Raw genomic sequence first — 27,084 nt, forward strand, 5'->3', positions numbered from 1 at the left:
AGGGAAGGCCCTGTGGGTCAGAGTGTCCCGCGTAACTCATTCTCTGTGGTGACCGCACCAGGGTTGGGAAGCACAGATCACATTCTCAAATATATAAATTTAGATTTGCAAATTCCTATAAAGCCAAAAATCAGTCTTCTTTTTGTTCCTCGGGTCTCCACCCAGATACAACCCCATGATACATTCATAAGTGAGAAAGCAGGCTACACAAGAACATGAGTAGAATGTTCCCGTTTTTTGTAAAAGGTGAGGTGATACATGCAGACAGAAAGCTGTATGCTGGAGTGTTCAGAACGCGGCTAATAAAGGTGATCTCAGACAGCCGGGGACGCAGAGCACTTTCACTTTATACATAGGCGTGTTTTCAAATAAGCATATATTAGTCCAGTAAGCAGAAAAATACAAATAAAAACAAATCATGATTAGTAAAGCATTTCAGTTACTTTAAAATCTATTAACATAATGAGTGATACGTATAGCTATTATTTATCCATCCTTATCCATACAATGTATGAATGAATCAATAAAGCCCACTATTAAAGAATAGCAAAACCAGAGTTTTCCATTGGTCATAACTTTCCAAACTCTGCTGCTCAGCTCCAGGCAGAGTATGACACCCCATGGCGGGGAATCAACTAACCCGGCCAGCATGCGTTCAGAAACCACGTGGGTTTCCAGGCTGCCCCGACTGACTACCACGTGCCTGAGCAGACAGAGTGCCTGGGAGGAGGCACCAGCAGAGTCCAAGGAGGAAGGAGAATGAAGTCCCAGGTCCTCAGAGGACTCATCCACCCTGGCCAGATAAACTTAGCCGACTTTCTTATTTCTTCCCCATTCTGAGATTTACAAAAGTAGCCAAGATGTACACATGGAAAGAAATGGGGATATCGTCCGCTACAGAGAAGAGCAAAAGCTGGAAGGACTCTGGAAATTAGGAGAAGGAAGATGGTCTGAGGGCAGGAGAAATATTCATGACATGTCTCAGTGAAGAGACAGAGATGGGGGCAGCTCACAGGCTTCCAAGCTGGCTCTGTACAGGCACCAGAGAAGGCTGTCGTGGGTACACCTGTCCTGCCTGACCCCACATGCCCTCGATCCCTCCATACCATGGGCCCAGAATTTCTTCAAAAGAGAGAGGCTGCTCCTAACATCCTGGTCAGAAAAGAGGCAGGAGATCCTAGGGCCAGTGGCCACCAGCAGTGACTGGATTACTGTAAAGACAGGGAAAGCTTGGTTTCCTGAAAAAGAGGACTAAGATTTTTCAAAGTGCAAAAATTTCCTGTTACTTTCCCTATTGTTTCACAATTTTTGTCAAGTCCAAACGTAATTTAAAATGAGGTAGGTAGTTTCTCTCTGCCTGTGCCTTCATCGTGGTGGTGACTGCTGAGGCCTGTGCTGAGAAAGCACTTGTCTCCCAGGGGGAGCGCCAAGGGTGGGCACCAGACGCTGGTGGAGCTGCTCAGTTGGCTATTTTCTCGATCTCATCCAAATCATCTGTGTCCAATCTTTCTATCTTCTTATCTGAGGGAAAAAAAGGCAAAGAGAAATCAAGCTGGGCTTACTGTGGGGACACAACAAAGTCATCTGGGAAGGGACGACACTGCAGGGAGAGAGGAAGTACACAGGTCTCTGCCCGGCCTAGGGGATAGCCACCTCTCTGGCCACAGGGACCCTTTAACCCCAAAGGCTTCCAATGCCCAAGCAGGGGTCAATATTCCTGGTCACTGCCACAGCCCAGCCAAGGGGCAACTGCCATTTAAGTCCCCGAGCCCTACACTCTCTGGTGTGGTCTGGGAAAGAATCAGTGCTTAGGAAATTTGGGTAGGGACAAAGGCCTCTCTTGGGGCCACAGGAAAACCTACCCTTTGCCCCACCCGTCCCCCTGTTAGGAAAGGGCACCAGGCAGAGGCCGCTCCCGGCGACTCACTGAAATGCTCCTGGATCCTGTTCAGGATGTTCATGCTGTGCTTGCTGTCCACCATGTTCACGGCCAGGCCCCTCTTGCCGAAGCGGCCCGTGCGCCCAATGCGGTGCAGATAGGTCTCGTTGTCCGGGTTCCCGTCCTTGTCCACGGGAAGATCAAAGTTGATGACGACAGACACTTGTTCCACGTCAATACCTGCAAGAAGGAGAGGTGGAGACGGAGAAAAGGGATGGGAGGCACAAACCACTGCTGTCCACCGTCACGTCTGGCCAAGGTACTACACCAACTGCGGATGGAGGGAAGTCTGGGACGGGCTGGCTCTGGGATTCGGGGACAAGGTGCGGCACACACCTAGGCACGTGGCAGGACCCAGAGGAAAACAATAGAAACTTGGCAGGTGCTGACCAAATAATGAAATCGGTAAGAAAACCTTGGCTAGATACAAGCAATCCAGCTAAAAACTCACTGGTTCTAAATCAGTCGGATGCCTCTTAAGTTTCCTCCCACCAAGGCAGGATGCCTGGCTTCTGTCAAACTTGTCTCCTGAAGGAAATCCAGCTTCTCCAAGGAAAGAATGTCACTACCAACCCCCACTACCCCCTGCCCCTGATCTCCATCAAACCATGTGAGATTCCCACAGACAAGGATTTCTCTAGTGGGGACAGGTACCACAAGCCAGGCAGATCAAAGCACACTCTCTGCTCACCACGGGCACACACGTTGGTGGTCACCAGAACCTTCTCTTTGCCCTCTCGGAAGCGCTCAATCACTGCAGCTCTCTGCTCCACCACCATTTCTCCACTCAGCAGAGCCACCTGGTGGCCTTCTTTTGAGAGCTCTGCTGCCAGCCAACTGGCTGTTTTGCGTGTCTAGGGTTAAAAGAATTGGTTAAATAAAGACAGCTGTAAAAAGGGGACTTGTCATTAAAATGAAAGTCCTGTGGCATTACATCAGAGGGTTAAACTCTAAATTTCTCAAGCAGAATGTTAGCCATGATTTTTGGCATGAGCTAATGACTGCTCTTGGTTTTTTGTCTGTGTGAAGTATGGTTTGGGTCAAAGGTCTTCACTCCTAATTAATCTATATTCTTAACTAAACTATAGTTTAAAGAATTAGTTTATAAGAGTAATCTCCAGAATGACTGCTCAACTCTATCTGAAATCAACTAGCCACTGAAACTTTATTTTGTTCCATCTATTTTCCCTCTTTTGGTCAAGAAGGCTTTCTCAATCCCATGATGCCAGGTCCTGGCTCATCCCTGGGAGTCATGTCCCATGTGGCCAGGGATACTTACATCCTTGGGAGTCATGCTCTGTGCAGGGGGAAGGGTAGTGAGTTTATCTGTAGAGTTGGCTTAAAGAGAGAGGCCATATCTGAGCAAAAAAACAGGTTCTCTGGGGCATAATTACATGCAGGCCTAGCTTTGTCACTGCAGAAGTAAATATCATAAGGGCAAGCCTCAAGATCTAGGGTTTGGCTTATTAAATTGGGTTAATCTTATGCAAACTTTAGCCAGATACTGCAAACTACCACAGTACACCAAGCCCCAATCAACAATATTCCTGAAAACACTAGGGAGTGCCGTGGATTCTTTTTAAGCCTCTATATAAGTTTTTCTTAGTAAGTTTATTTTTTTCAGAAGCTTTAAGGTCTCCAGATTGGTCCTATGGGAGAAAAGCCCTGAAATCCAGACACACCAGTCTTCCAAGAACATCAACCAGTTTCATTCCTCTACCCCGTAAGGTCAACAACCCTTTCCATTCAGCACAAGGAAGTTAAAAATGGTCATTGCCCAGATATCCCTGACAACTGAAAGATCTAATGCGGGGGGGAGGAGGTGTAACTGAGAAATTAAGGCTTAGCAAATCACTGTGACTACTGACTCATTATATAGAGATTTCTTCAGTATCTAGTGTTTTAGAATAGCTAGAAGGAAATACCTGAAGTCACTGAACTGTGATCCAGTAGCCCTACTCTTTGATAATGACTGTACTGAAAAAAAAATTCAGGTGCCCGTGCTTGTATGGATCTACTTCTACTTCTGGATATTTTGTTTTGTTCCACTGATTTTGTATGTATATAAATAAAATATTACACCATTTTAGCTAACCAACATCTACTTTAAGCCTTAAAATTGAATAGAGTACAATACTCATAGTCAACAAGAGGGAGGGTAAGGCATATGGGATATTCAGGGTTTTTTCTTTTTATTTACTTTCATGGACTAAAGCATGTTCTGAAAATGATCAGTGATGAATACACAACTATGAGATGATATTGTGAACCACCTGATTGCATACTTTGGATGGACTGTATGGTATGTGAATATATCACAATAAAATTACGTTAAAAAAAAATAACGTTGTAGATTGGAATGATTTCTAATTGTTTTGTTAATTCTTTTTTTAATTAATAAAAAAAAAAAAAATAACGTGTTAACCCTGAAAAAAATAAAAAGGAACTAATTCATATTCTTGAATTAATTCATAGGATTGTTATTTGGGGATTTTTCCAAGTAATCTCCAAGAAGTGGGATCAAGAAGGTTCAGTTCTTCACAAAGTCTTCCCCTTAGAACTCACTACAACCTGAGGAGAGTATGTGTTGGGGCAGGTGCAGGTGATTCACCAGGTCTCTTCTTGTCAATTGTGCCACTCAGTGGGAATCTGGTCCTCAGTGCTACGCTGGATCTGACTGAGAGGGAGGGGGCAGGGCCACACCCTCCCACTGGTGTGCTCCCAGCAGGCCCTGCTGCTGCTGCTACTCACATGGCAGAAGATCATGGCTTGAGCAATGGTGATGGCTCCGTAGAGGTTACACAAGGCCTGGAACTTCTCGTCTCGGTTATTGCACAGGACGTAATACTGCTTGATGGTGTCCAACGTCTCCTCCTCACGCTTCAGTTTGATAATGTTTGGGTCTGGAACCACTTTCTGGGCAAATTTCCACACAGAGTCTTCGAAGGTGGCAGAGAAAAGCAGCATCTGGCAGTTTCTGGGCAGCATCCTGTAAGGCAAGGTCCAGGTATTTTGTGTGATCCAGAGTCCTTTTCTGGAAGGAGCAGAAGCACAAGCCTTCTCAGGCTTGGATAGTCTTGGACCCAGGATGGCTGCCAGAGGGGAAGGTGTATCCCAGGCAGAAGCAGGGGCAGACAAGGGGTCAGGACAGGGGATGTGAGATTTCCCGGAGTCTCCTTTCCAAAACCTGGCTGGGAGTGTGGTCAACACTGACATGGAAATGGCCCGTGAAACAAATGCTTCTGAAGGTTCTGAAGCAAAGAACCCAGCAGGAGAGAGAAGAGGGACTGGACACAACGGAAGACAGACAACAAGAAAACTTGTACTTGCAGACCAGGAGGCGGAGAGTTTCCTCCTCGCTCTGGCAGTTCCTACCTCTGGATGCGGATGCTCTGATCTTGGTGGCCCTGGGTAGCAATCATCACATCAGCCTCATCCAGAACAAACACCTTGATCTTCTTCGGGTCGATGAACTTGAGCTTGGAGCACCAGTCCAGGACAGTCCCAGGGGTGCCTATGACAATCTGCTCAGTGATCTTCTGACCTCTTTCCACTGTGGGGACAACAAGATGTTTTCTGTGGTATTTCCATGGCAAAGCCAGCTCTGGAAATCAAAACCCTGCCCATTTTCCAGAGGTAACAGAATAAGTTAATTCCAGATTTCAAAATATCCATGACCATATCCACAACTCTTGGTTTCTGTTAATATAAAATGGGCACATATAATACCCATGTCATTGCATTATTATCAGGATTAAACACCCCTTGTATTATTTTATATTGTCCAACTCTTTCTCTTCATCATTACCCATAGTCTTTTCATGACATCAATTTACTCACAGATCACTGATCTCCCCTTAAAATCAGTACTTTTAAGTCTCAGATTTCGGGCACAAAGATTAAATCTGAATGCTAATGTTGATAAAACCAAGTTAACAGAATACTTTCTCATTTTACTCTTATTAAAGTTGTGTTTACTTTTTAGGAAGGCGATCTGACCCCAACCTACCATTTTCAGTGTTGCTACTCCCTTTTTAGTAAGCTTCCGGAACTCTGGATGCTCAATTAAAAACCCTGTCTTCTCAGTGATGAACTCCAGATTTTAAGAACATATGTCATGACCCGTACAGGGATGGTAAACTTATTTTAAGACTGGAGAAGACTATTAACAAGTTAGCAAGTATTTAAAGAGATTGCTAATAGCAATGCAGTTGGGTTCGAGGGTCAAAATGAACTATAAAGCTTAATATTGTCATCATATCTTCAAAATTCAAACACTTAACTTCCCGACCACACCCACTGCTGAGAGCTCACCCCGTATACTTACGTTTATTGCCTCGAATAGCATAAGCAAGCTTTAGCTCAGGGTGAAATCTGCCCATCTGCTCAATCACTTTACCGGTTTGAAGAGCCAGCTCATATGTTGGGGAAAGGCACAAACACTGACAGGGAAATCATAAAGGCATGAGTTTAGGAGCACTGATTTGCAGTGGAGAACAGGCTCGAAGGCAACAACAGAGTATGCTGATGTTCTCACCATTTCAATAATGCAGGGACCCCCATTCTCCCCACCCAGGCCCACCTTTCAGCTGCAGACCGAAGCCTTTAGGAGGGAGCCCTGGCTTGGCGTAGACCTTTGGAAGCCACTGGTTAAGGCTGCTGTTTCCAAAGGAACGCTCCTGTTCCCGGGGTCAATGCATTAGCCTGCTTCTTCCCACTGTGGCTCAGGCAGGTGTTGGAAATGCTTAGATCCCGTCTGGGGCACCCTCAATAACCCCCTACCAGATGTTGCTGCCCTTCCCTGGGAGTTTGCAAACTCAACCTGTGGATATCGGTCTCCAGGTTCCACTCGACTGAGCATGGCCAAGACGAAGGCAGCAGTTTTACCAGTACCAGACTGAGACTGAGCTATCAGGTTCTGTGGGCTGGATCAGGGAAAAGCAGAGACAAAAATAACAACTGGTTAAAAACAAAGTGTCAAAATGTTCTTTCTGAGTGGTGGAAATGTGGATTTTTTTCCCTTTTATGCCTCTCTATGTTTTCCAGGTGTTCCAACTTGAGCACAAATTTCTTTGATATATTTTTTGCATGTTAAAAAAAGCTTTCCGAGACTATGCACTGAAAAAAAAAGCTTAAATATTAAGTGTTAGGTTGGGGGAACAGGGGAGGGCGCTGTGGCTAGCTGGAATCATGAGACATCAGACCACTCATTACTCAGCAGACATCTGTCCACTCATTGCTCAACGGACATCTGACCACCTGCTGCTCAACCCCCTTGCATAATGATCCTTTGCTTAATGTGCCGCCCCTTTCATGCCATCATCTGACCCTTGCCCTTAAAAATTGCACGCGCCAAAGCCCGCGCACGGACTCACCTCACTCCACTTTGAGTTCGGTGAGCTCTGCCCAGGAGCGCAGCTAATAAAGCACGCTCACTTAAAACTATTTCTGTCTATTCCCCTTACTGTCATATATTTTGCCTATTAAAATCTTTCATTAAGGAAATAATGACTGCTTTCGATGCTGTCACAGTAAGAAATGTTCATTCTAGGCTGTAGCACAACCTTCTCTTTCTCTCCCTGAAGGTGTAGTCTAGTTCTGCACCCCAAGGGCTCAATGGAAATCAAGACTGCAGAGTACACAACCTGTGCCCAGACAATTCCCAACAACATTTACTCCCACGGCTCAATGTGTTTCCACGACTCATTTCCTTTCACGTGTTCCCTTTTCTCATCTTTTTATATAATATGATAGGCACTAGATGTCTGCCTTGTTTCGTGTTAAGGGTTTTTTTGGTTTAAACTTTCTTTTTTTTTTTTTTTGCCACAGTCTGTGCAATATGCTGTGTAGAATATTTGTCTTAAAAATAAAGGCCACTTTTGTGCATCAAAGAACTTCATCAAGAAAGTAGAAAGACAGCCTACACAATGAGAGACAATATTTGGAAACGACATATCAGATAAAGGTCTAGTATCCAGAATTTATAAAGAGATCGTTCAACTCAACAACAAAAAGACAGCCAACCCAATTACAAAATGGGAAAAGGACTTGAACAGACACCTCTCAGAAGAGGAAATACAAATGGCCAAAAGGCACATGAAGAGATGCTCAATGTCCCTGGCCATTAGAGAAATGCAAATCAAAACCACAATGAGATATCATCTCACACCCACCAGAATGGCCATTATCAACAAAACAAAAAATGACAAGTGCTGGAGAGGATGCGGAGAAAGAGGCACACTTATCCACTGTTGGTGGGAATGTCAAATGGTGCAACCACTGTGGAAGGCAGTTTGGTGGTTCCTCAAAAAACTGAATATAGAATTGCCATACGACCCAGCAATACCATTGCTAGGTATCTACTCAGAGGACATAAGGGCAAAGACACAAATGGACATTTGCACACCAATGTTTATAGCAGCATTATTTACAATTGCAAAGAGATGGAAACAGACAAAATGTCCATCAACAGAAGAGTGGCTAAACAAACTGTGGTATATACATACGACGGAATATTATGCAGCTTTAAGACAGAATAAACTTATGAAGCATGTAATAACATGGATGGACCTAGAGAACATTATGCTGAGTGAGTCTAGCCAAAAACTAAAGGACAAATACTGTATGGTCCCACTGATGTGAACCGACATTCAAGAATAAACCTGGAATATGTCTTTGGTAACAGAGACCAGCAGGAGTTAGAAACAGGGTAAGATAATGGGTAATTGGAGCTGAAGGGATACAGACTGTGCAACAGGACTAGATACAAAAACTCAAAAATGGACAGCACAATACTACCTAATTGTAATGTAATTATGTTAAAACACTGAATGAAGCTGCATCTGAGCTATAGTTTTTTGTTTGTGTCTTTTGTTTTTTTTTCTTTTTTATTATTATTATTTTTTAAATTTTTTTCTCTATATTAACATTCTGTATCTTTTTCTGTTGTTTTGCTAGTTCTTTTCCTAAATCGATGCAAATGTACTAAGAAATGATGATCATACATCTATGTGATGATGTTAAGAATTACTGATTGCATATGTAGAATGGAATGATTTCTAAATGTTGTGTTAACTTCTTTTTTCTTTAACTAATAAAAAAAAAAACAAAAAACTAAAGGACAAATACTGTATGGTCCCACTGATGTGAACCGACATTAGAGAATAAACTTGGAATATGTCATTGGTAACAGAGACCATCAGGAGTTAGAAATAGAGTAAGATAATGGGCAATTGGAGCTGAAGGGATACAGACTGTGCAACAGGACTAGACACAAAAACTCAAAAATGGACAGCACAATACTACCTAATTGTAATGTAATTATGTTAAAACACTGAATGAAGCTGCATCTGAGCTATAGTGGTTTTTTTTGTTTGTTGTTTGGTTTTTTTTTATATATACTTTTTTATTTTTTATTTTTATTTTTTTCTCTATATTATCATTTTATTTCTTTTTCTGTTGTCTTGCTATTTCTTTTTCTAAATCAATGCAAATGTACTAAGAAATGATGATCATACATCTATGTGATGATATTAAGAATTACTGATTGCATATGTAGAATGGAATGATTTCTAAATGTTGCGTTAGTTAATTCTTTTTTAATTAATAAAAAAAATAAAATTAAATAAAATTAAAGGCCACAATTGAGAAAACCTTCTCGACCAAAAGGAGGAAGAGTGAAATGAGACAGTGTCAATGGCTGAGAGATTCCAAACAGAGTCCCGAGGTTATCCTGGAGGTTATTCTTACGCATTAAGTAGATATCACCTGTTATTCAAGATGTAGTGAGAGGCTGGAGGGAACTGCCTGAAAATGTAGAGCTGTGTTCCAGTAGCCATGTTTCTTAATGATGACTGAATAATGATAGAGCTTTCACAATGGACTGTGTGATTGTGAAAACCTTGTGTCTGATGCTCCTTTTATTTACCTTATCAATAGACAAGTAAAACATATGGAATAAAAATAAATAATGGGGGAAGAAATGTTAAAATAAATTTAGTTTGAAATGCTAGTGATCAATGAAAGCAAGGGGTAAAGGGTATGGTATGTATAATCTTTTTTTTTTCTGTTATTGTTTTATTTCTTTTTCTGTTGTCTTTCTATTTCTTTTTATGAATTAATGCAAATGTTCTTTTAAGAAATGATGAATATGCAACTATGTGATGATATTGAGAATTATTGATTATATATGTAGAATGGAAAAAAAAAAGAAAAAAAAAATTAAAGGCCATGGACCTTCCTGGCAACGTGGGACAGAAATCCTAGGATGAGCTGGGACTCAGCATCAAGGGACTGAGAAAACCTTCTTGACCAAAAGGGGGAAGAGTGAAATGAGACAAAATAAAGTGTCAATGGCTGAGAGATTCCAGAGTTTAGAGGTTATCCTGGAGGTTATTCTTACGCATTAAGTAGACATCACCTTGTTAGTCAAGATGTAATGGAGAGGCTGGAGAGAACTGCCTGAAAATGTAGAGCTGTGTTCCAGTTTCTTGATGATGACTGAATAATGATATAGCTTTCACAATGTGACTGTGCGGTTGTGAAAACCTTGTGTCTGATGCTCCTTTTATCCACCTTGTCAACAGACGAGTAGAACATATGGAATAAAAATAAATAATAGGGGGAACAAATGTTAAAATAAATTTAGTTTGAAATGCTAGTGATGAATGAAAGGGAGGGGTAAGGGGTATGGTATATATGAATTTTTTTAATGTTTTCTTTTTATTTCTTTTTCTGAATAGATGCAAATGTTCCAAGAAATGATCATGATGATGAATATGCAACTATGTGATGATATTGTGAATTACTGATTATATATGTAGAACGGAATGATCAAAATAGGAATGCTTGCGTTTGCTTGGTGTTTTTTGGTATTTAAAAAAATTAAATAAAAAAGAAAAAGAAAAAGAAATTAAAGGCCACAGGGTGCACGGGTGGTTTAGTGCTAGAATCTTTCTCAATCGCCTTCCATGTGGGAGATCCAGATTTGATTCCCAGACTATGAACCCCTCCCCCACAAAAAAGAAAATTCAAGGCCACAAAAACAATCATGCCAGCTCATCATGTCATGTTCACTGCCTGTCAGATTGTTGATATATACCTTCTGTACATAACTTTTTTGAAAAGAAATAAAATCAGCTGGAACTGAAAAAAAAAGCAAAATACCAAGACAGATGTTTTGGAGGGAACTTTCACATTTTGCTTCACTTAACCTAGTATTGTAGAAATAGGTGTGGTTTTGTAAAATAATATAATAAAGTTGAGTGAAAAAAGTTGCTACTTAAAGTATGGTATCATGTATATAAACTACTCTTTAGATTCCTAGGGACACATACATAGGTGGTGAAAGTACAAAAGGTGAGGGAATGGTGGTCCTTACTTCCGTGGGGTGGGAAATGGATGTGAAGGGGAGGGGAACACAGGGCTTCAACTGTCAACTGGAATAATGGTGTATTCCTGGGTGGGACAGGTGTTCTTAGTATTGTTCTTTAAACCTTTTTATAAGTCTCAATGTTTCCAAAAGAAAAAATACATATATTTTACTAATTCTGTCTCTATACATTTATATTTACATTTTATACACATGTATACTATATGTAGTACTTTGTGTCCGGTTTTTTTCACTTAGCAAAATTAAAAAAAAATTATTATTATTATTTTATATGAGAAATTGTAGGTTTACATAAAAATCACGTAAAAATAGTGTTCTCATATACTCCCACTACTGACACTCTGCACTGGCGTGGTGCTTTTGTTACAACTGATGGAAGAGCATTAAAATACTACTGTTCATCACAATCCACAGTTTGCATAGGTGTCTTTTTCATTATTTTTTTCCCTATTATTAACTTGTAGTTGTGACATACATTTGTTATAATTCATGAAAAGAACATTTTTATTTGTATTTTTAACCAGTTATCATCCACAACAGGATTCACTGTGTTACAGTCCCACGTTTTATCCTCTAACTTGCCTAATAATACACACAGCCCCAAACTTTCCCTTTCAACCACATACACACGCACAATTTGCCACTGTTAATTATACCCACAATAGTGTGCTACCATGCCCACTATCCATTTGCAAACATTTACAGCCAATCTTATTAAAAATTCCACACAAATTAAGCATCAGTTTCCCACTCTCTACATCCATTCTATTTCTTGGTAATCTATATTCTAGATTCTAACTCTGGGAATTTGTTTATTATAATTAGTTCATATTGGTGAGATGATAAAATATTTTTTGTGTGTGTCTGGCTTATTTCACTCAACATAAAGTCCTCAAGGAGTCTCACCACCCTCCCCCTCTCTGCATGGAACATGACTCCCTGGGGTGTGGACCTTCCTGACAACGTGCGACAAAGATCCTGGAATGAGCTGAGACTCAGCATCAAAGGACTGAGAAAAACCCTAGAATGAGCTGAGAATTAACATCAAGGGATTGACAGAAACTTCTCGACCAAAAGGGGGAAGAGTAAAATGATACAAAGTGTCAATGGTTGAGAGATTCCAAACAGAGTGGAGAGGTTATCCTGGAGCTTATTCTTATGCATTAAGTAGATATCACCTTGTTGTTCAAGATGTAGTAGAGAGGCTGGAGGGAATTGCCTGAAAATGTAGTGCTGTGTTCCAGTAGCCATGTTTCTTGATGATGATTGAACAATGATATAGCTTTCACAATGAGACTCTGTGAATGTGAAAACCTTATGTCTGATGCTCCTTTTAGCTACCATATCAACAGAAGAGTAGAACATATGGAATAAAAATAAATAATAGGGGGAACAAATGTTAAAATAAATTCAGTTTGAAATGCTAGTGGTAAATGAAAGCGAGGGGTAAGGGGTATGGTATGTATAGTCTTTTTTTTCTCTATTATCATTTTATTTCTTTTTGTTTTCCTTTCATTTCTTTTTCTAAATCGATGCAAATGTACTAAGAAATGATTAATATGTAACTATGTGATGATATTAAGAATTACTGATTGTATATGTAGAATGGAATGATATCTTAAGGTTTTGTTTGTTAATTTTTTTAATAAAAAAAAGTTAAAAAAAAAAAAGTCCCCAAGGTTTATTCATGTTGTCACAGACATGAGGACTTCATTCCTTCTTTTTTTTTTTTTTGTCTGGTTTTCAATGACCATGTATTTTCTACCAGAACCCAAAAGCAAGAAAGGGAGCTGATTCATTTTTTTTTTTTTTTTTTTTTAGAAATCATTCCATTCTACAAATGCACTCAGTAATTCTTAGTATCCTCACATAGATGTATGATCATCATTTCTTAGTACATTTGCATCGATTTAGGAAAAGAACTAGCAAAAGAGCAGAAAAAGATATAGAATGTTAATATAGAGAAGAGAATTAAAATACTAATAATATATATATATATATATATAAAGGAAAAAGAAAAAAAACAAAAACAAAAGATACAAACACACAAACAAACAAACAAAAAACCATATTTCAGGTGCAGCTTCATTCAGTGTTCCAACCTAGTTACATTACACTTAGGTATTATTGTGCTGTCCATTTTTGAGTTTTTGTATCTAGTCCTGTTGCACAGTCTGTATCCCTTCAGCTCCAATTACCCATTATCTTACCCTGTTTCTAACTCCTGCTGGTCTCTGTTACCAATGATATGTTCCAAGCTGATTCTCGAATGTCGGTTCACATCAGTGGGAACTTACAGTATTTGTCCTTTAGTTTTGGGCTAGACTCACTCAGCATAATGTTCTCTAGGTCCATCCATGTTATTACATGCTTCATAAGTTTAGTCTGTCTTAAAGCTGCATAATATTCCATCGTAGGTATACGCCACAGTTTGTTTAGCCACTCGTCTGTTGATGAACATTTTGGCTGTTTCCATCTCTTTGCAATTGTAGATAATGCTGCTATAAACACTAGTGTGCAAATGTCCGTCTGTGTCTTTGCCCTTAAGTCCCTTGAGTAGATACCTAGCAGTGGTATTGCTGGGTCGTAATCCATTCTGCCATTCTATGTCTTTTGATTGGGAAATTCAGTCCATTAACTTTTAGTATTATTACTGTTTGGATAATATTTTCCTCTACCATTTTGGCTTTTGTATTATATATATCATATCTGATTTTCCTTCTTTCTACACTTTACTCCATACCTCTCTCTTCTGTCTTTTCGTATCTGACTCTAGTGCTCCCTTTAGTATTTCTTGCAGAGCTGGTCTCTTGGTCACAAATTCTCTCAGTGACTTTTTGTCTATAAATGTTTTAATTTCTCCTTCATTTTTGAAGGACAATTTTGCTGGATATAGGAGTCTTGGTTGGCAGTTTTTCTCTTTTAGTAATTTAAATATATCATCCCACTGTCTTCTAGCTTCCATGGTTTCTGCTGAGAAATCTACACATAGTCTTATTGGGTTTCCCTTGTACATGATGGATTGCTTTTCTCTTGCTGCTTTCAAGATCCTCTCTTTCTCTTTGACCTCTGACATTCTAACTAGTAAGTGTCTTGGAGAACGCCTATTTGGGTCTATTCTCTTTGGGGTGCGCTGCACTTCTTGGATCTGCAAATTTAGGTCTTTCATAAGAGTTGGGAAATTTTCAGTGATAATTTCTTCCATTAGTTTTTCTCCTCCTTTTCCCTTCTCTTCTCCTTCTGGGACACCCACAACACGTATATTTGTGCGCTTCATATTGTCATTCAGTTCCCTGATCCCCTGCTCAAGTTTTTCCATTCTTTTCCCTATAGTTTCTGTTTCTTTTTGGAATTCAGATGTTCCATCCTCCAGTTCACTAATTGTAGCTTCTGTCTCTTTAGATCTACCATTGTAGGTATCCATTGTTTTTTCCATTTTTTCTTCTTTGTCCTTCACTCCCATAAGTTCTGTGATTTGTTTTTTCAGATTTTCTATTTCTTCTTTTTGTTCAGCCCATGTCTTCTTCATGTCCTCCCTCAATTTATTGATTTGGTTTTTGAAGAGTTTTTCCATTTCTGTTCGTATATTCAGCATTAGTTGTCTCAGCTCCTGTATCTCATTTGAACTATTGGTTTGTTCCTTTGACTGGGCCATATCTTCAATTTTCCGAGCGTCATCCATTATTTTCTGCTGGTGTCTGGGCATTTGATCAGATTTCCCTGGGTGTGGGACCCAGCTGGTTGAAAGCTTTTTCTGTGAAATCTCTGGGCTCTGTTTTTCTTTTCCTGCCCAGGAGGTGGCGCTCGTGGCGCTCGTCTGTCTGCACGGCAGTCGGCCCGGGAAACTGCGCGTGGGGGCGGGGGTCGCTGGCCGCCGCGGCTTGGGAGAGTGCCGGTGCTAATTGCCCAGCTGGCCCGAAACACCAAGTGTGACGGGAGGGCCCCACTATCCAACGTTCCCAGTCAGACCGGGGAGCCACGTGCGTGGAGGGGACCCCAGTCGCCAGCCGCCCCGGCCGGGAAAATGCGCGCCCCTCGGGTATCTCACCGCAGCAGATTCTCCCTGCCCGTTCAGCTGTTCCAGAATGGGGTACGCTGTCTTTTTGGTCTCTGTCGTGACTCCGGGAGCTGTTTCGTATTGTTTCTGTTTCTTTAGTTGCTTTTCTGGAGGAGGAACTAAGACCCGCGCGTCTTACTAAGCCGCCATCTTCTCCGGAAGTCCTCTCATTCCTTCTTACAGCTGAATAATATTCCATCATATGTATATACATTTTGCTTATCTGTTCATCCATTAAAAGGCACCTGGGTTGCCCTAGGGCACTTGGGTTGCTTCTATCTTTTGGCAATTGTGAATAATACTGCTGTGAACATCAGTGTGCAAATATCTGTTCGAGTCCCTGCATCAGTTCTTCTGGGTAGATACCTAATAGCAGGACCACCAGGCAATGTGGCAATTCTATATTTAGATTCTTGAGAAACCACCAAACTGTCTCTCCCAGTGGCTGTACAACTTTACATTTCCACCAGCAGTGAATGAGTGTTCCTATTTCTCCGTTTCCTCTCCAATACTTGTAGCTTTCAGTTTTTTTAAAAATAGTGGCCATTTTAGAAGGTGTGAAATGGTATCTCACTGTGTTTTGTGTCTTGATTTGTATTCTCCTAATAGCTAGTGATGCTGAGCATCTTTTCATGTGTTTTTCAGTCATTTGTAATTCCTCTAAAGTCTTTTGCCCATTTAAAACTAGGCTGTCTGTCTTTTTATTGTTGAGTTGTAGGATTTCTTTATATATTCTGGACATTAAACCTTTACTGGATATGTGGTTTCCAAATATATTCTCCAATTGAGTAGACTGCCTTTTTACTTTCTTGACAAAGTCCTTTGAAACAAAGAAGTTTTTAATTTTCAGGAAGTTCATTTATTTTTTTTTTCTTTTGTTGCTTATCTTTGGCATAAAGTCTAAGAAACCACTGCCTACCACAAGATCTTGCTTCCCTGCATTTTCTTCTAGTTTTATCATCCTGGTTCTTGTATTTGAGTTAATTTTTGTATAAGGTATGAGAGAGGGGTCCTCTTTCATTCTTTTGCATATGGATATCCAATTCTGCCATAAAATAATTAACCATAAATTTTAACTGTGCAGAATAACAGCACTAACTTTCTCTATTGTTTTATTTTTAGTTTCTTTTCTATCTATTTTTGTTGTTAAGTGGAAAAGGCAAGAATAGTATGCCCAATTCTTTGGACTTGACAAGGCTATTTCCTTGGAGATACATGTTGTCCCAAATGGCTCATTCTGTTGTCAGAAACGGTAACAATTTATGGAAGATCTTAAGGCAAATTTTCAAAAGTCCACCCTGGGGAAATGCATTACTGCTCCCGCTGTGGGTCCCAGCAGCTCAGGTGGCAGGAAGAGAGGCAGCAGACAGCTGCACAGCTTTGCAAAGGCTCTCAGTATGTTGTGGACAGTAGCAGATGGCACAAACCCTCCCTGACACCAAAAAGCCCAAAAGGAAGATCAGCTCTGTTGAAGGTGCTGGGAAGTGGAAATTCAAGAGGTCAGTGAGATTGGCAGCTAATCTGTTCCTGCAAAAGTGGACACAAAGCCAAAAATGGCAGAAGAAGATAACTCTTCAGACAAAAAAGTGCGACCAAAGTGGAAAAGGGGAACAAAGGGAAAACTGGCCAAAGCGGCTAACTAAAAACTAAAGATTTACCATGCAGAAAATGAAGAAACTACAAATGAGGGAGCCCAGCCTCTGATGAAGGAGAGAAAAAAGCCAAGTCTAATTAATATCATATACCAGGTCTTATCAGTTGTCCCTGTTTCTCCCTTCTTGCACAATTTTTATCAGCATATTTTGTAAATGCAAGTTTTTTAGTAGCACTAGAAGAAACGTTTTTAAGGAGGAGACTGGAATCCCACCTCATCCCATTTCAAAAATGTAAATGCTTTTTTGAAAGAGGCATAATCATTTTTCTGGTTGTTTACTTTTTGGTACAATAAAAAATACTGGGATATTAATTAAGGGTGGTTTTGAGTGTCTTAGATGTCATAGACTGGGGGTAGGGGCATTTTTATATCCTACAATACAACAAATACATTAAGAATTGTGTACAAATTGCTCATAATATCTGCATATTGATCTTCAAAACTACCAACAGAATCTCAATTATGAAAGAAAGAAAAAAAAGGCTGCACACTCACGGTTCAGCAAGCATCATGGGTAATGCGTTCTCCTGTATCTTGGATGGTCGATTGAAGCCCATGGCATAGACTCCCTGGAGAAGCTGTGGTTTCCTAGGAGACCAATGAGAGGGAGGATGGATTCCTAGCTGTTGAAATTCTTTTAAAAACCTAGAATTTTACTTTTCTCTATACTTAACAGGGAATAATTCTCCCTACATCTGCAGACATATTTCTCTATGCCTTAAAAAACACTAAAACAAACCAAACCAACTAATTCTTAGTCTGCAGCTATTATGCAATTTGTAAAATATACAATAGTTTCCTTTTTGGAGAAACTCATGCTTTCAGCATACCCAAACATCTGGTTGGTCTTGGATGACAAGTGTTCCCTGGACACAGCAAGAGTGGTATTTACTAACTCATAGAATAAAATAAATTTTAAAAGACATCTGAACATAAATACAGCTTACTATGCCACTGAGATTCAGAAATCCCTTAAGAGAATGAGATTTCAGGTTTAATTGAACCACAGTCCTTTTGAATTCCATTGTTCTTCCTAACCAGTTGTGTAAATTCTTTGGACAGGTCAACAGGTAAGAAAATTATTAAGCCACTTTCTAGTAAAGATGGGAAGGGGATGCAGCTATAATAGTTAACTTTATAAATGCTAAAATTAAGTTATTATGTCTAGTTAAATATCAAGAAAAGAAAAGCATACACTTCTTACATAAGTAGATGTACGTGTTGGTTTGTTTGAAACTGCTATGCACCCCAGAAAAGCCATGTCCTTTTAATCCTAATCCAATCTTATGGGGCAGACCAATTGTTTGGGCGGGATCTTTTTGATTAAGTTGTTTTCATGGAGATGTAACCCACTCATAATTGGGTGGGTCTTAATTAGTTTACTGGAGTTCTTAAGAGAGCTCAGAGAGAGAAACAGCTCAGAACTGACATAGATCCAGACATGTGGAAATGCAGAAGATGCCAGAAGCCCCAGGAGATGTCAGAAGCTGAGAGAGCCATTTGAAACCAGAAGCTGAACAGCAGGTGTCACCATGTGCCTTCCCGTGTGACAGAGAAACCCTAGACAGAGAAAACTGGCCTTTCTTCTGAGAAGGTATCCTCCTGTTGGGTGTCTTAATATGGACACTTTCACAGCCTTAGAATTATAACTTATAACTTATGAAATCCCCTTTATAAAAGCTACTCCATTTCTGGTATATTGCATTTCGGCAGCATTAGCAAACCAAAGCAATCATTTACAATAAGTTATCTGCTTCCTCTTAATTGGCATTTAACAAAATCAAACCAAATGCTTTCTAATGAAAAGTCAAACGAAGTCAAGAGTTCTCTTAGCTTTCCTTAGAATTTAGCAGTTTCTCTAAAATGTAAAATTTTTTGGCATACATTGGTTTTCAGACACAGAGAACTCTGAAAACATAACCTTTGGTGTCTTCTGTTTGGAAGCAAAGGCCATGACGTTCAGCAGCTTCTGATTCAGTTGCCAGAGAATCAGTGTCACAGGGAATCATGATTCAGGTGACCTCCACTGGCTCAATATTTTCCCATTATTTTGAACATTATTTCAAATCTTTAAGTACAAAACAGATCAAGCATATTAGGCAACCTAAGTTTCATCCTCTGTTTCCTTTGGATACAAATAACTAAATCAGAGAGAACTTGTCTTTCAAAGAGGACAATTCATTAGTGATTGAAATGAGAGCTCAAGTACTTTAAAAGAAAGGATAAAAAAACCCACTGGTACTTGGGATAGCAACCTGCCAGTCTCAAGAAAAAGAGAGCACATCCAGTCTGTATTGTATAGCTCAGGAACAGAAATAAAGCAGAGATGACTGATGTGCTGAATAAAGCCTTTGACAGAGGAGGCACACATAGAAAAGTACAATTTCCTAAACCTGTTATTTAATAAAAGACAGGCCACATTAAAAAAACAACAGCATGCTATTAGCTATTTCTTCATTAACAAACTTGATTTGGTTCTAATTAGCTCTATCGTAAATGTCTCTGAATCTAAAGCAGGGGTAGGAGTTGGCAGGAATGTGGTCTCTATTTGCCCACCATGGGCATACTATCTGCTGAACAAAGACAAGGAATCCATCAAGTCAGTGTTGTCTTACACACCAGCCATCTTCTATCTGTGATCTGGAACCGGGCAGGCAGCAAGAATGGTCAGTATTTCTTGTGTTCCTCATGGCACCTGGCACATAGCAGTGTGTGCTATGCCAATGACCCATTTTTTAAAACTCCAGAAGTGTCAAAAGCTGCTTCAATTGTAGGTTCTGAGAACCCCTGCATAGGCTCTCTCTTTTTTTTTTTTTTTAGGTGCATGGTCTGGGAATCAAACCCGGGTCTCCTGCATGAAAGGCTGGCATTCCAACCACTAAACTACCCGTGCACCCTGCACAGGCTCTTTTGACAGATTTTTAAAAACAAATAAACTGTTAAGAGTGTAAACCCTATAGTCTAACAAAAGGGCTTACCTAATAAGAAATGTTCCTGACATCCAGAAATCACCTGTCAGCCAATATTTTATTGAAAGTTCTAAGAGCATAAAAGAAAAAAGAATAAATCTATGGCATTTAAAAGCCCCAACCAAGAAGAGAACTGGGTAGCCAAGAGACAAGAGTGTGAGGGAGAGGAGCAGTGTAAATTTTTCACACTTTTTGATTTCTAAATCATGTGAATAATTACCTATTCAAAGGAGTAAATATATGAAAATAATTTTTTAAAAAATAAAAAGCAAAAGTCCTATAAGAGTCTCTGAGATACCAAATATTATACGGAAGGGACTGGATAGTAGTTAAAAGAAACAAATACTCACAAACGAAGTTCTTCGAAAGACTTCACTGAGTAGAGGGGAGAATTTGGATCCCGCTGCAGGACTTCCACTTGGTTTGTGTTATCAACAAGGTTGCTTCTGATCAGTTTGTTGAGTAAGGACTGGGCGGCTCTGTCCTCTGTCAGGACGAAAAAAATAGATTTTCTTCACACTCATCTGGCAAATCCCATTCTCCTAAAACCTCTCTCTAACACTACACCCCAGCAGCTTGACAGCCTACATGGTTATAAAAAACCACAATCACATGCAAGGCCTCATTTTAAATTCTTGACCACCAGACTCAGATGGACACAGAGCCAGCAAGCATTTAGGTTTCCATAGTCCACTCATTTGTTCTCTTCTCTCTCCTCATACCTCTAACCCACCTGCATTCTCACTTACCTGATGACCCTGCTACCAACATCACTGAGAAATAGAAGTGATCAGAAGTACTTCCAGACACTTCTTTCACCACCCACCTACCTGCCTTTATGCCCATTCTCCTCCTTCCCTCCTGAGACAATGGTTGAACAGCCAGTGCTCCTACCAAAGGTTGACCCACTATGTGCCCAACAGATTCTATCCTCTCGGGCCTACAAAAACACTTCTCCTGACACTGGCCCTCTCAGGCATTGTCAGTTTCTCCTTTCCATGAGCATGTGAATATACTTTAACCTCACTCACATTACCTCTGCTTCGTCCCTTACCCCACATCCCCATCCAGTCACTGCCCTGTTTCTCTTTTCCCTCTTATGCAGCAGTCCCCGTAAGGTTATCTGTACCTATTCCCACTGCCTCTCCTCCCCTTTTCCCTTGAACACATACTGAGTAGTACTTTTTAACCTTCCTACTCTACCTCAACAGCTCTTATCAGGCACACTGATGATTTCCACCTTAGCAAATCAATCTAAAGGTCAATTTTAAGTTTTTCTTTTATTCTACTTATTACCTAATATTTTGAAACACTTTCTTCTTCTGGCTTGTGGGACACCACACACTTCTGGTTCTCCTCTTATCTCACAGTGAGAATCTCCTTTCCTTATTCCTCCTCATCTCCCTGATCTTACATTTATCTCAGAGTGTTTCTGGGATCCAGGAAGGCAAGTCCTATGTCATACTTCACCTCTTGCCATAGGGCTTCAAATAGGCATTACCTTTCTCTTCTTCATCTGCTTTCTCTGCAGTGGCATTGGTTTTGACAATACCTACAAAAGAATAGTTATTGTCACTAGAAAGGCAAATATCAAACCTACCCAAAAGCTTGAGTATAAACTCTGTGGTGAGGCTGTAGGGAAATGTACATTCTCATGCTTTGTGATAGAAATATGAATTGGTATAATATCTATGGATGGTACTTTGAAAATACTGAAGGTATTTTTTAGAATTTGTCCTATAAACGTACTTATATACATGAAGAAAGATTTAAGTTCATGGCTATTCCATTAAGTGCTGTTTATAATGGTATAACATTGGGAACAACCCAAATATCTATCAATAAATGACTGGCTAAATAAATTGTGGTATACACACATAATGCAATATTATGCAGTTATAAAAAGGAGTAAGGAAATTCCATGCACTGATTGGGAAAGCGTGCTGAGGTATATTACTGAGTAAAGAAAGGAATATTATGCCACTTTTTGGTTAAAAAAAGAGGGAATCTATATTGGTATTTGCTTTGCATAAAGAAGCTTTGAAAATACATGAAATACCCAAGAACAGCGGCTATTTATGGGAGTGTATGTGTATACAGGGGACAGGACAAATGAGGACCAAGATGGGAAGGAGGCCTTTCACTTTTTTCTACTTTCTGAGTTTAGAACCCAGAAATTAGAATTTTTCAGATGTTAGTTTAGAATTTTTTCAAAAAATTAAATTAAAAAACATTAAAGAAACATTATCAAGTGAACACTGGTAGTACACTCCAGTAGTGATTACAGGATTTAAAGAATCAGAGGTTACAGGAAATGTGGGAGCATAATATATATCACCTTCAGTTATGAAACTTAATATACTGGTTCTCAAATCTAGTGCTGTCACATGCCAAGTGTATAATAAATGAAAGCTCCTCAGCACACTGCAGTTCTGAGTGCTAAACAGAACAGCATGTGAAGCTTGTAGCTAGCTTGTAGTCACTCACCATTGGTATCTGATTTGATCTTCTCTTCCTTGATCTGCAAGCTGTTCATCTGATTGGGAATAAAAGGAAACAGAGTTAAGCAAATTACACACTCAAAAGAAGGCCTTTCCCCAGTGAAAGTCTAGCAGAAACTATTTCAACATCCGTATTTGAGGGCTTTGTTTGTCTGCTCAGTTTAGTAAATTACTAAAAGCCTGGATAAAAACATCACTTAAAATATCTCCAACAGCCTAAATAAAAAGAGAGGGTGGGTTAAATGTAATGATAGGGAGAAAAAGTATGACTATAGTCTCAAACCTCTGCTTCTCTCCCTATTAATGCTCTTTCTACAACATCTAGCCTTCATTAAATAAGTATCTATTATATCCTTTCAATGCCACAAACACTCAGTCTTCCTACATACAGTGAAGAATGATACCACCTAAATATCTCAAACAAGCTTTTATCTTTTTAGCCCTGAAACCCACACCCTTAATTAAAAGCAACACTTAAATAAATTAGTTTTCTTTCTTATCAACCACCTACATATAAATTAGTCAAAAGCTTGTTACCCTGAAAGTATTGATAAACTAAGTTCCTGATTTGAGAATCTTCCAAAAATGTAAACAAAATGGTTTTTCATCTACTCTTGGCCACTTCGTCAATACAAACTAAGCAGAACACTTAAACAGAATAATAATTCATATGTCTGCAAACAAGCCTCCAATGTCATGAGAATTATTTTCCTATACTGAAAGTGTTGGTAAGAATAATTGTGTGAACAAACAAACTCACTGTCTTCGTGGGACATGACTCCCAGAGGTGTGGACCTTCCTGGCAATGTGAGACAGAAATCCTAGAATGAGCTGGGACTCAGCATCTAGGAATTGAGAAAACTTTCTCAACTGAAAGGGGGAAGAGTGAAATGAGACAAAATAAAGTGTCAATGGCTGAGAGATTCCAAACAGATTCGAGAAGTTATCCTGGAGATTATTATTATTATGCATTATATAAATATCACCTTTTTGTTAAGGTGTAATGGAGAGGCTGGAGGGAACTGCTTGAAAATGTAGAGCTGTGTTCCAGCAGCCATGTTTCTTAAAGATGATCGTACAATGATATAGCTTTTGCAATGTGACTGTGATCGTAAAAATTGTGTGTCTGATGCTCCTTTTATCTACCTTATCAACAAACAAGTAAAACATATGGATTAAAAATAAATAAACAACAGGGGGAACAAATGTTAAAACAAATTTAGCAGAATGAAATGCTAGTGATCAATGAAAGGGAGGGGAAAGGTGTATGCTGTATATGAATTTTTTTCTGTTTTCTTTTTATTTTTCTGAATTGATGCAAATGTTCTAAGAAATGATCATGATGATGAATACACAACTATGTGATGATATTGTGAGTTACTGATTATATATGTAGAATGGAATGATCATATGGTAAGAATGTTTGTGTTTGTATGTTGCTATGTTAATAAAAAATAATAGCAATAATAATTCGTGATATTATAAAGGTTGTGCGGAATACCCAAATGAAGCCCTAGGCCCCAAGCTCTGCTCCCCACAAGAGCCTAGTTGACATAATTCATTATCCTTAAGAGCATCACTAATGTTCACTGAGGGCTTACTGTACTTTGTTAAATATGTTGCCTCCTCCAATCCCCCTCCCTGCAACCTGAGCTTGCTCTTGGCCTTTAGGAAAAGGAGGTCCACCCTCATACAGCAGAGTACTGATCTGATCTCTTAAGAAACCAGTTTTTAAAGATCAAAATCAGATTAACATACCTCCTTGGGGACAGATGCCTTTTCTCTCAAGCCAATGGGAAAGTTGGCACACACAAGACAAGGCATCTTTTAAAAGAACTTACCCATCAGCTAATCCTCATACTGCGGCTATCTGTATTATATCTATATATTGATCTATAGGGATCAATAGAAGCATATTACTCTTGCAACGTCTGAAAATGTGATTAAGACAGTCTGAAGCCCCATTCCAAACAAGCTGATTAGTCTTTGAGAAGTCTGACTGATGAAAAAGAACACTGTAACCGAATCTAACATATCGCAATCTGTATAATGTGTTAACAAAAGGCAACATGCTCAACAGCTGGAGAAAGAGATCCTAAGGGCAACAACTTGTCAGCATTTACTCAGCCATATTCAAGGAGGAATGTGCTGGCAGTCAAGTCCTCCTGTTTTGAGAGAGGTAACTTCAGCATGGGGAAGAGGCAGGCCAATCAGCACCCTATTTTTCTACACTCTGGATTCACCCTTTGCAGCAACCTTCTCATCATTAATCTAGTCTTTCACAAAAGGCAGTGTCTCTGACACTAGACACAGGTTTTCAGTCATGATAAAGGTATTTTCCCCCAACATAAGTAATAAAATAACTCCTGCCTGGGTGGCTAGCATTATGCGAGTTCCCAAGGCCCTGATTCACTGAAAGGTGACCTTGCAGACACTAAAAGGGACTTCATGGAGGACCTCAGGATCTCTATGACAGCTCTAATTTCAAAAAGGTCACAGGTTATATCTCTAAAGATTCTTAGGGTTTCTTTTTTTTTTTTTAATTTGCTAGTCTTGGAAAGAAAAGAAACTTAATTGGTGACATAGCCAGAGGAAGTAAAGGAAACATTGTGTCTGAAAATATGTCAGGGACAAATGAACTGGCATCAATCAGGTCCTTTCTATTTTTACTACTTCAATTCATATTTTTATTATCTTTCATTGGGACTCCCCAAATTGCATCCAACCCAGATTCCCAGATACATTATTCTCTCTCTCTTTCTTCCCTCCAGATCTATTTTTATATGCCAGAAAAGACTCTGAAAGTACAACTTTGACCACATAAGCTTGGAAACTTTCAAAGAGTAAACAGTACATGGAAATAAATGTTACTATAAACAACATCAATGAAAAAAATTGAAGTGCCTCCCAACCCCACCAACATCTACAGTAGGTTGAAACATATTTCTTCTGCGAAGAGCTACAAGCTGCCAATCATATTAGACCCAGTCATGGATCCAAGACATGCTAAAATATGAATTACCTAGGACACTGAAAACAGTTGCTTAATAGATAAAGAGAATCCGCGTTATATTTGCCTTTGCTTAAAACCGACCCTGAAAATACAGGTGCAATACAGGAAAGACAGGATACGTGGCAGGGAGAGATCTGCCACAAGATAAAATTATAATTGGCCCAAATGAAAATAAAAAATGGGATACTGGCCTCTTTAGTTTTAGACGCAAATAAGATTTAATCTCAGGGCGCATGTCCACAGGCCTACTCGCCCCGGGAGCACTTTCCCCCTGGGCTCGAACCTGGGTCCGCCTAAGCCGCTACTATATTCTCACCACCCTTTTGAGTTAAAGCAACTAACCGACTTGACTGCCGCTTCCTGTTCGTCCACAGCTAGGGCCCACGAGTCGGTGGCCATGGTCCTAAGGGCGGAAGGCAAACACGAGGGAATACACAAGGACCACACGTCAGCACCAGCCCTAAACCATCCGCGGGCCAGAAAACGTCTCTCACGCGGACCGGAAGCAGCAGCGCGATAAAGTGACGTCAGGCCCGAGAAGCCGCCATTCCCCGCCCGCGGCTAATCTCCGCCCTCCCTCCTCGCTTGAGAAACTCGTCATTTCCGCCGGATTTAGCGAGGCGCTTCCTCGTTGTACCTTGAAGTCCTATATCTCTGCTGAGTAAAACTCTTCTCTCACTTCTCTCTGAAGTTTTAGTTGTAAAACTACCACGTTTCATAGTAAATGTAGAGTCTCTGAACTGTGATGAAATTATCTAGAGGAAGCCCTGGGACCACTTCAGAGCTAAAAAATAAAAAAAAAACCAAACCATAAAAACCATGCCCTACAAAAGAATAAAACAAAACAAAAACCCAAAACCATGCCCTACTTACTCTTTGACCTCCTTCTTCAGTTTCCTTTTGATATCTTTTGAAACTTGAATCCCCACTAAGGGGACCCAGATAGCGATTCAAGCATCTAGTCTTTATATTTTACCCAATACAAAATAATGTCCACCTGCCCCAAACTGGTCCATATATACTTGAAAAGCCCCTGTCCAATCAATAAGAGTCAAGCTAACTTCCGTTTTGTATCTATAAAAAGGCCAAGAAGCTCCCAGCTGTTTTCACTTTTGCAGGTGAACTGACTGACTTGTTGCTGTAAAACTTTGGATGTCTAAAATAAAATGCTATAATCTGCACGCTCAATTCTGATTTGTGTTTTGACAACTGTAAAGCTTTATACAAAGGAAAGCTACATGAAACAGAATACCATATGATGCTAGTTTCTACTCTTAGAAGTGATAACACATAAGAAAAAATGGAAAACACACACACACCACTTCATCCCCACAATCCCATCATTTCTATAAACACACGAACAGCATTTTTTTCCTTCTGGGTTCTTCCAGTTTTTGTCCATATGCAACATAGCAGGGGTATTTTACACAGTCCCCCAAAAAGTATACATACAATTTTAAATTTAACATTATAAGACTACGTGGTTTCTCATGTCATTATTAACCATTTAGTTGCTTCTGATAAATATTTTTGTCTCTCCTTGAAAGCATATGAAGTCTT

General features: G+C 39.8%; 1 protein-coding gene across 1 annotated transcript; it reads right to left on the reverse strand.

Moving 5' to 3' along the window:
• Positions 1-329: 329 nt before the first annotated feature.
• On the reverse strand, positions 330-26,042 carry LOC143659731 (ATP-dependent RNA helicase DDX19A). The gene is made up of 12 exons (XM_077133007.1): positions 25,867-26,042; positions 22,498-22,546; positions 21,512-21,562; positions 20,361-20,496; positions 17,537-17,629; positions 6,762-6,864; positions 6,267-6,381; positions 5,315-5,492; positions 4,691-4,928; positions 2,631-2,793; positions 1,928-2,119; positions 330-1,521 (listed from the first exon to the last, which is right to left on the reverse strand). The coding sequence occupies exons 1-12, from the start codon at positions 25,921-25,923 to the stop codon at positions 1,460-1,462; spliced, it is 1,437 nt and encodes a 478-aa protein (XP_076989122.1). The 5' UTR covers positions 25,924-26,042; the 3' UTR covers positions 330-1,459.
• Positions 26,043-27,084: the final 1,042 nt, after the last annotated feature.

The sequence above is a fragment of the Tamandua tetradactyla genome, chromosome 16 (genome assembly GCF_023851605.1).
Source record: "Tamandua tetradactyla isolate mTamTet1 chromosome 16, mTamTet1.pri, whole genome shotgun sequence".
Taxonomy (NCBI): Eukaryota; Metazoa; Chordata; class Mammalia; order Pilosa; family Myrmecophagidae; genus Tamandua; species Tamandua tetradactyla.

Bases quoted from the DNA above. Each gene is read 5' to 3' on its own strand.
- LOC143659731 (XM_077133007.1), bottom strand. From the start codon at position 25,923: ATGGCCACCGACTCGTGGGCCCTAGCTGTGGACGAACAGGAAGCGGCA. The intron at 21,563-22,497 runs GTGAGTGACTAC...ATTCTTTTGTAG, and splicing joins GATCAAATCAGATACCAATG to GTATTGTCAAAACCAATGCC. The intron at 1,522-1,927 runs GTGAGTCGCCGG...TTTTTCCCTCAG, and splicing joins CAGGATCCAGGAGCATTTCA to ATAAGAAGATAGAAAGATTG.